General features: G+C 35.7%; 1 protein-coding gene and 1 pseudogene across 4 annotated transcripts; both read right to left on the reverse strand.

Moving 5' to 3' along the window:
- Positions 1-1,611: 1,611 nt before the first annotated feature.
- On the reverse strand, positions 1,612-2,551 carry LOC145139987 (extra-large guanine nucleotide-binding protein 1 pseudogene; annotated as a pseudogene).
- A 1,132-nt stretch (positions 2,552-3,683) lies between these two features.
- LOC145137942 (extra-large guanine nucleotide-binding protein 1-like) lies at positions 3,684-7,643 on the reverse strand. 4 transcript variants are annotated; one of them, XM_079072086.1, is made up of 9 exons: positions 7,551-7,643; positions 6,115-7,101; positions 5,866-6,003; positions 5,688-5,792; positions 5,421-5,606; positions 5,151-5,325; positions 4,827-5,062; positions 4,580-4,746; positions 3,684-4,425 (listed from the first exon to the last, which is right to left on the reverse strand). In XM_079072086.1, exons 2-9 carry the CDS (start codon positions 7,057-7,059, stop codon positions 3,831-3,833), a joined length of 2,547 nt encoding a protein of 848 aa, XP_078928212.1. In that variant the 5' UTR covers positions 7,060-7,101; positions 7,551-7,643; the 3' UTR covers positions 3,684-3,830. The 4 variants fall into 4 exon arrangements, with proteins under 4 accessions (XP_078928212.1, XP_078928213.1, XP_078928211.1 ...); XM_079072087.1 differs by lacking the exon at positions 7,551-7,643 and adding an exon at positions 7,421-7,453; XM_079072085.1 differs by lacking the exon at positions 7,551-7,643 and having other exon boundaries at positions 4,827-5,056; positions 6,115-7,530.
- Between the last annotated feature and the right edge of the window lie 2,356 nt (positions 7,644-9,999).

Raw genomic sequence — 9,999 nt, forward strand, 5'->3', positions numbered from 1 at the left:
CCGCAATGATATTGGGAAATTTGACATCTTGTTATGCATTAGGAACAAATTTGACATCATGGGTTTTTGCAACTAAAGATGATACCATAGAATCAAATATCAAGAATGAAAGAGAAGTCACGGGAGATATGCAGCCTTCAACATCAACATCCAAATTGCTAGAAGAAATTGATAATGAAATTCAAATGAAGGTAATGATTTTGATGATGATGATGATGAAGGTGGAATCATGTTTGAAGTTGAGGATATGGAAAAATTGATGTCTGAGATTGGAAACATGCCTGATAGTTTGAGGTTGATGCCTTATTTTCATAGAAGAGAAATGGCTGCAAATTTGGCCATGAAAATGGCTTCAATGTTTGGAGATAGTTATATTTACTAATTTTTTAATAATTTTGTTCAATTATAATGTTATATTTATTAATTTTTTAATAATTTTGTTCAATTATAATGTTATATTTATTAATTTTTTAATGATTTTGTTTAATTATAATGTTATATTTAATTTTATATTTTTAGGATTAATGTTATATTTATTAATTTATAAATATTTTTAATAATTAATGGTCCCTGATTAATCCCTGCCTAGCCGATTAATCCTTTGACCCAGTCCACCGATTAGCCTACGTCGAGCGATTTCTACAACCTTGATATATACTATGGTTGATAAAGAGTATAAAATATCTATCTCAAACGTATTAATTTCAATAATAATTAAAAAATAATAATAGTAAAAAAAATTTAGTTTAATTATTTTAATTATTCATGATAACAAAATATTTTATTAGATTATATGCAACGTACGAATATTCGCATAGTTAATCAATATGTTTAACATCTTTAGGTTTAATATTATCACTCAATTAAGGTCAATTAACTGGTCAGTAAAAAGAAAGATAAATAGGATAAAATAATCTCATGATGGAGTTTCATAAGATGATCAGAATAGGTTAAAAACAAATAAAGTGACTGTTTAATTGTGTGATTAGATTCAAACAGTTTAATACCATATTTTTCGTCTCTGATTTGGTCTTATACCCTCTTACTCGGTTTTAGTCTAGATTATCAAACAACACCTAATTAGATGTCCTATTCTAATAAGGAGTTTCAAATAAGGATGAACCAACTTATTGAAAGCTCCTTATTCAAGCAAATAAATGTTTATTGTTTTTACCCATCCAAACACTAAAATCTTCTTATTATTGGCCGGTGCCAAACTCTAATAAGTTTATAAGCACTCTAACCAATCCCAAACACCCCCTTAAAGTTGTCTTCTTTAGTAATTACTCCACTTTAACATTAATCATTTTTCACAATTTCCCATTACTTCAAAACGAAATTATAAATACAATGATAGGTAAATCACAATATCCACATACTTAACCTTGAGACCTCATTTATGAATTGTTGACCATTTCGGCCTCGTATGACATAAAAGATTTGGGTGGCATTGGCAAAGACAAGATAGAACACACCATCTTGATTCCTGGCTGAAACCCAATTTGTCCTAGTCAGCATTCGAATTGAAAAAAAAAAAAGGATAAAAAGCTCAAATATATAAAAGCTACAAACCTTTTCCCACATATTCCCCTTTACTTGTTTCTGTCCCTCTTATAGAACTGATCCATCAGGACCTACCCAAAAATCAGTGCAATCTTTGTAATTGATCCCCACAAACTGCATATTTTCAAGAAAGTTAAAAATTGACCAAAGAATAAGTAATGTTGACCAAAATTTGAAGGACACTGACCTTTAACATTATGAGCTCTGTGTTAGTGATGACCCGATTGTTTATCTTTACTTTTGTGTTTCCATTGCTAGCATTTTCCATGATTGAACCACCAAGAGACAGTTGAGGAGTAATAATCTGGCTAGGCTTATCCCCTTCCTGTTCATCATTTTACCAAATTTATTAATTATTATTTTAAACATAAATCCAAAATCCAAAACATATTCAACAATGTACAACATACATATATCTGATTTTGTAAACAGTTACCTTTCCCCAATAGCCGGACAGTTTATCATACCAATAGCTTCCTGGTCTAAGTCTTTGTGGTGGGTAGGGGCATGATCGTAATTGAACAACTTCTTCTAAAGAAAGAGGTTTGCCATTAACGATAACAAGCCAATACGGGAGTTGGTTTATCTGACAGGATTCTTCAAAACCCATGACTTGTTTCACTTGAAAATCAGTGAGCAATTGCTTAAGGACCTTTGAACATTTCCCTATATGCCCTCGATTAGACTCATCAATCGGATACCCAATACAAGAAATGCACTTTCTACCTTCTGGCATTGACCCCATTACTCTCAACACACATTTGCTACAATATTTTGCATCACAAACAATGCAAAACTCTTTACTGGTGAACCTATTGCCCTTAAGACATCGGTGACATAACCCTTTTTTGACCTGAGAACTTGCATGCCGCCTTTCTTGAACCACCACTCCTGTCTGAGTCTGACTGTAATCAGTTTCTGATTGAACCATGGAAATGGACTCGGGTTCACCGAAAGTGACAACCTGAGTTTGAAGTCGGATTGACATGTGGTTTTTCCAACTTGTAGTTTAGAGTTTGTACATGAGTTTAGACTATAATTTTGTCATTTTTTGTTTAATATTCAATGATTTATAGTCCCCCGAAGTTGGGATATCAAAACTGAAAATTTTCAACTTTTCAGCTATTTGTTTTTGTACTTTGTATTCTGTGAAAATGTTAACACATGCATATCTCATTCGTTTAAAACCGGATTGACATGCGGTTTTTTCTAGAGTGTAGTTTAGAGTTTGTACATGATTTTAGACTATAATTTTGTCAATTTTGGTTTCATATTCAATGAGTTACAGTCCCTCAAAGTCGGGATATCAATATGAAAATTGTCAAAGTTCAACCCACTAAGTAGTAAGTAATTACCAAAAAATTCCGATTTTTCCGAGTTTTCCGGTTCTAAACCCACTTTATCCGGTTCCAACCTACCCACTTTGATGTTTCCGGGTTTTCCGGTTCTAGACCCACTTTACCCGGTGTCGTACTCGGAACTGAACCGGAACCGGTTCCTATATATCGGTTCAGTTTCCGGTTCTACAAAATCTCGTTAACCGGTTCCTGGTTTTCTGGGTCCGGGTTTGGACCCACTTTCATCCCTAATGCACGCTTTGTGCATTGATTGTTTGTACACCGTAGCTTTTTGACGAAACAGTAGACTATTTTATATCTACTTTTTGGGAAACCGTAGACTTGTCAGAGCAAACTGTAGACATTTAGAGGTCTGCAGTTTCATATGTAATTTTGAAAAAAAAAATCCTATATCGTAAAGGCCGAAATCGTAGGTTTTAAGGCGAAACAATAGACCATTAAAATTACGTAGGGTTTGGGTGGTTATTTTGAGATAAATGTTAATTATTAACTAAAAATGGATAAGTCATTAGAAAAAATGACTAGATTATAATTTTCTCTTGTTTTTTAAGGAACTCAGACCTTATTATTTTGTTATTTTAATAAATAAGATTTTCCTTATCATCTGATTTTTTTGACCAAATTCTCATAAGAGGAAATAGATGGACTGTGGTAAAACTTGATACCCCTATAAACATAAACATACATCATATTCATCGAACCATGCATGTTAAGTTAACCGCTATGGTTTATCAACTTAAATTTGTCTTCTTTACCAATTACTTATCAAATTATCATTAATCATTTTTTACAATTTCCCATTACTTCAAAAACAAAACAATAAATACAATGATAGGTAAATCACATTATCTACATAACAAAAAAATGTGATACCCAGACGGGAGACCTCATTTATGAATTCTCACCACCTTATGAACTGGTTTCCACACTTTCAGAAGACCACTCATTATTACTAGACTTAGGTTTATTTTCTTCATCCACCCATCTCAAAACCTCACCCCCATACCTAAGAGCAGCATCAACACTATCCCCTTCCAACCCGGTCACCGGTGTCACATACAATTTCCGCCCGGTCAACTCACCAAACAACCTCTTAAACTTAGCCGCCACATACTGAAAACCATACTGTGCTACACACGAATCATTATTATTGTTACTGTTATTGTTATTGTTATTGTTTGTATGGTTGCTTATAAACGGATTGAAATCATGAAACCATTCACATTCCGTGAGTGGTCTGGTTTTAATCTTGTTTTCTAAAAGATCGAATTTGTTGAGAATTAAAAGGAATGCTTTGTCTTTGAATCTTGGATGTGTGACCATGGTTTTGAAGAGGTTTTTGCTTTCTAACATCTTGTTCTTGAGCATTAAATTGTTGTCTATGTAAAATTCATCATAGGAAGTAAGGTCAACGCAATAGAGGATTAAGTCAACGTCTTCAAACATGCTTAACCATTTACAATTATCTCCTAGGTTGCTTGAGTTCACTCGGATCAATTCATACCTGTGGAAATACAAAAACAACAATTTACTTTCGTTTCATTCTATTATACTAGGATTATACTTTCAACTTTCTTTTTAGGATTTTTAAAGGAGAATGTTGTAATAAGAAGAAATGAAAGTAGAATAAAAAAAATTAAAGAAAGTAAGTTGCTAACCTTTGCAGTGGAGGGTTGTTGTGCTCAGTAACCTCCATGTAGCTATTTGTAAATGAAGAGGGAACTGAGAACTCCATTGAAGTAAGTCCATTTGAAGATGAAATGCCATCAGCATATAAAATGTCAACATCAGAAGGCTCATAATTTGTACTCGAGATTTCAACAGCCTAAAAAAATACATGATTTTTAAATTTTGTTCTGAACAAACAATCTTTCTGAACTGGATTTGTCAATGTAAAAAATATACCCGAGGTAAGAAATAATCAGCAACTATTGGGAATGCACCAAGTTCACTTCTTCTAGCATATGCTGCTTGAAATGCTTTATCTTTCCATAATTCCTCAACTACCCCTGAATACTCACGGGTTGCAGCTGGAAAAACAGTTCCCAGATTGCCTGACTTCACAATTTCAAGAAGCCAATCGGAGAAATTTTTCAGTTTTGTACTTAAGGAATATATGTTTTCAATCGAACCCCCTGCGGCTGAATAAAGAAGCTTCAGATTATAAAATTTTTTAAGTAGATATTAAATTCTTCAACTTTTTTTTATTATCAATTCCACTCATCATACCTGAAGTACCAGGTTGATCAACTAGTTTGTTCCTGATTTGTATTGAATATTCTTCTTCAAATTTTATAAGCCCCTCGAGCAAAATACTTATATAAAGATACAAGTTTCTTTGTATCAAAGACTTGAGTTCTTCACGCTCATTTTCCAAAAATGGGATTTTGTAAAGAGTCTTGGCCTGATAAAAAGAAAACATTTATGTTCAAGAACTCAATTATCATGAAAAGGGTATGCAAAATACTTAAAAAAGATTTATTTTTACTGTTGTTTTACCTGTTTATATATAGCACTTGTCCCAGATTGATCTTGACCAACTAAAAGTATTTTAGTTAGCGGTTTTATATCAATGTTTTTCTGCATAATTTTACTGCCATTGTTGACCGTTTCGTCCTCGGATGACATAAAAGATTTGGGTGGCATTGGCAAAGACAAGATAGAACACACCATCTTGATTCCTGGCTGAAACCCAATTTGTCCTAGTCAGCATCCGAATTGAAAAAAAAAAAGGATAAAAAGCTCAAATATATAAAAGCTACAAACCTTTTCCCACATATTCCCCTTTACTTGTTTCTGTCCCTCTTCTAGAACTGATCCATCAGGACCTACCCAAAAATCAGTGCAATCTTTGTAATTGATCCCCACAAACTGCATATTTTCAAGAAAGTTAAAAATTGACCAAAGAATAAGTAATGTTGACCAAAATTTGAAGGACACTGACCTTTAACATTATGAGCTCTGTGTTAGTGATGACCCGATTGTTTATCTTTACTTTTGTGTTTCCATTGCTAGCATTTTCCATGATTGAACCACCAAGAGACAGTTGAGGAGTAATAATCTGGCTAGGCTTATCCCCTTCCTGTTCATCATTTTACCAAATTTATTAATTATTATTTTAAACATAAATCCAAAATCCAAAACATATTCAACAATGTACAACATACATATATCTGATTTTGTAAACAGTTACCTTTCCCCAATAGCCGGACAGTTTATCATACCAATAGCTTCCTGGTCTAAGTCTTTGTGGTGGGTAGGGGCATGATCGTAATTGAACAACTTCTTCTAAAGAAAGAGGTTTGCCATTAACGATAACAAGCCAATACGGGAGTTGGTTTATCTGACAGGATTCTTCAAAACCCATGACTTGTTTCACTTGAAAATCAGTGAGCAATTGCTTAAGGACCTTTGAACATTTCCCTATATGCCCTCGATTAGACTCATCAATCGGATACCCAATACAAGAAATGCACTTTCTACCTTCTGGCATTGACCCCATTACTCTCAACACACATTTGCTACAATATTTTGCATCACAAACAATGCAAAACTCTTTACTGGTGAACCTATTGCCCTTAAGACATCGGTGACATAACCCTTTTTTGACCTGAGAACTTGCATGCCGCCTTTCTTGAACCACCACTCCTGTCTGAGTCTGACTGTAATCAGTTTCTGATTGAACCATGGAAATGGACTCGGGTTCACCGAAAGTGACAACCTGAGTTCTGTTATCATAACTTGAAATCTCTTCATGGCTTTCATTTTGGTTTTCATCTTGTTGACTGGAATTACACAACTCTACAATCTCATGGCAATAGTTATCCAAACCATCACCTTCTGAGCTCATGGAGAATTCTTGAGAATTCTCTTGACTATCAGAAAACCCTAATGAAGCAGAACTTCCCTCTCCCTCTGGTGGTGTATCAGGAACAATCAAACCGGATACTAAAGAAGTATCCTTGATTTCAGAGGAGATTGATTTAGGCTCTCTCTTAATAACAGGATGAATAACTGGTAATGACAGATTACCAGAAGTAAAAGGTGTGGAGACAACTGAAGCGGTTGGAATATATGCAACATCAACGGGAACTGCCCTAGGAATATCGTAAGAAACTGGAGGACCAGTATACTCCATGGCAAACGAGTACTCCGGATTGAATTCATCATCATCTTCATCCTGTTTTGAAGAACGAATCGGTAATATACTTCTTAAAATGCTACCCATCTTGCTAATCTAACTCAATTTCTCAACTAGAAACCTTATATACTAAAATTGAAGCTTAGATTAAATGAAACAGAGTATATAGTCCTCCCAATTTCATGAAAAATCAAATGTGAAAGGGAGACCAAATCTACACTGGATTAAATAAATTAAACAATAGTAAGTGTGCTAGCTAGATTGAATAGAGACTTGACTTTGAGGGAAACGAAGAATTTTAAGATGTCTCAATCTAAGATGCAACGACCATTTCAAAGAGTTCGAAATTGAAGCTTACCCCAGAACAAAACAGAGTATGTAATCGTTATAATTGCATGAAAATGAAGCGTGAAGTTTTAGTTAAAAATGCCATGATGTAGGAAAATTTTCACGCGGCTATATCAAATAGATAATCGATAATGACGTACCAGACTGAAGAACGAAGACTTGACTTGAAGTTGGAGAGAGACGAAAAAAGTTCATATGTCGGCATCAGAGAAGTTTCTTTTTTACCATTTCAAAATGTTTGATTTTTTGTTCATTCAGTGCGTTCAACAGATAATAATAGTGAACAAGTTTGACGAAAGGAACACTGATCTGCCATCACTAACCGTAAGGTCTAAGGACTTGACTTCCATAGTTCAATACTTCAATTTGGTCTTCGTCAATGTTACTTGTAAGATACGTACGTCGAACTATTCAACGTCGCCAATTAAAAAAAAGTAAAAAATAAAAATTAAATCATGGTGTTTATACTTTATACAAAACAATCACTATCATTTAAAAAATTTAGATTTAACATTATGTTCGACAAAAATCGTATAATTTTGTCCTTGAATAAATAAGTTGGACTCGGTTTTCTCATCCACTATATTGCTAATGTAAATGCAAATTAGTTTTCACATTACCACATTGACTTAAAATGGTCCCTCTCACCCACATTCATCCAACCATCTCTAGTTCAAATATATTGCAACCACCATCACCTCCGGCACTCCGACAATCACCATCACCTCCAACAAATTATCAGTTGCAGTCTGTTGTTGGCCCTCTCTTAACATCTCTTGATTCTTTCATAGAAGCAAGAAATAATAAGCTCCTGTCATTATGCAATGTTGATGATAAAGTTCCATTGGGCTAGTACTTGTAAACCAAGAGTTTCTCTTCTTCAACTATGCAATAACCTAATAAAGGATTCAGATTAGGATGTATAAGTCGACCTAATATGTTCAACTCCAATGAAATTTCCAAGCTTAAAAACACCAAGATGGCCTCTCAAGATCAAGATCACACAAGAATGAAGGGATGAGACGTTCTAGGGTTTTTCTGAGGTTGGGGAGGCTGATAAGGAGGCTAGGGTTTGAGCCATAATGTTCCTTATATAGCGGCTAGCCCCCAAATTAGGGTTTAGGATCTTTGAGAGTACGTTGGGCGTACTCCTCCCGCACCCGCGATCATTAAACCTTCTACACTGGGCGTACCCCAGCTTACGTTGGGCGTACTCAACCAGTTGCCACCTTTTCATGCTTGGTCCTTTCTTTCTGCTTCCTTCCAAACCAAGGGCCAAAAGTGACATAATTCAAATCCGAGGGATGAATTTGAAGCTACTTGAAAATTAGGATGTTACAACAGGTTGTTGCCACAAAGCAACATACTCAATACCAGGAGACAGATCTAACTAATCACTACAGCATATCAGCATACTCAATACCAGAACACAGATCTAGCAGATTACTACAGCATAACAGTATACTCAATACCAGAACACAGATCTACTAGATCACTACAGCATAACAACATACTAAATATCAACAATCCAAGAAATGCATAACCGTATATACTCAGAGGTAAAATAGTCACCCGGATAGGTGACCCTACTCTAAAACCACAACCAAATAAGGAACATGTAAGAGAGCTTAGATCAAGAGTGCTCAGTCTATCCTACATGAATATATACGGTCCCTAGGGCATCCCTCTACTAGCAGATAATCAATACTAGTGGGTCGGGCTTGGTCCCTTAGACCCACGGGTATAGTGAGGCGAAACTCACCTCACACTGCTGACGTTCCGTGGATAAAACTCCAGCTGTTGGTTGACAAATTCCCGAGCTGTCAACATCAAAACAACACCCAATTAATAATTGGGTTCCAAGCCCAAGGTCCAACTCACACTCCATAGGCCCAATAGTCAACCAATGGACCAAAGCCCATTATATGGCCTAATTTTCCAAATTGGGGCCAAACATCTACTTGGTCTTACTGTAGCACTCGGTTCCTCGTATGTAATTTATTTTGTTGTATTTTGCATTTTGGCCTTGGACTCGGTGAGTTGAGGTCCAACTCATCGAGTCGGAGCGTATTGGACACAGAAGTTTAATGACCTACTCGACGAGTCCGCGTCCGGACTCGGCGAGTAGGCGATGTCCGGACAAAAACCCTAGATGAGGGTTGGCACCCTATTTAAACCACTTCTTCAGCCTCCTTTTCGTCCCCAATGCTTCCAGAACTCCCCATAAGCAAACCCTAGCCGTTTTTGAGAAGAACTAAAGCATTTTGGTGGATCTTGCTAGTTGTGTCCATAAGGAGGAAGGGAAAAGCTTGAGAAAACAAGTGAAGACCAGGGGAAACCGAGTTTGTGCATCTTCCACGGTTCATTGGAGGTATAAAGCTGTAACCTTGCTCTTTCATTTGATAGATCCCTTTTGGGGAGACTTAGGGCTTTTATAAGCCATTTTTGGTAACCAACCATGATTGCAAACATGGTTGGGGGTTGAGACTTCGGAATCAAGTCTTTAAGGGAGTCACAAGGCAGTTAGGGGTTGCTTTTGCACCCATCTAAGGTCCCATGCATCATAAGAGCTTATTTTATGTCCTTTTG

Source organism: Lactuca virosa, chromosome 9 (assembly GCF_052849685.1).
Source record: "Lactuca virosa cultivar CGN04683 chromosome 9, Lactuca_virosa_CGN04683_v6, whole genome shotgun sequence".
Classification (NCBI taxonomy): domain Eukaryota; kingdom Viridiplantae; phylum Streptophyta; class Magnoliopsida; order Asterales; family Asteraceae; genus Lactuca; species Lactuca virosa.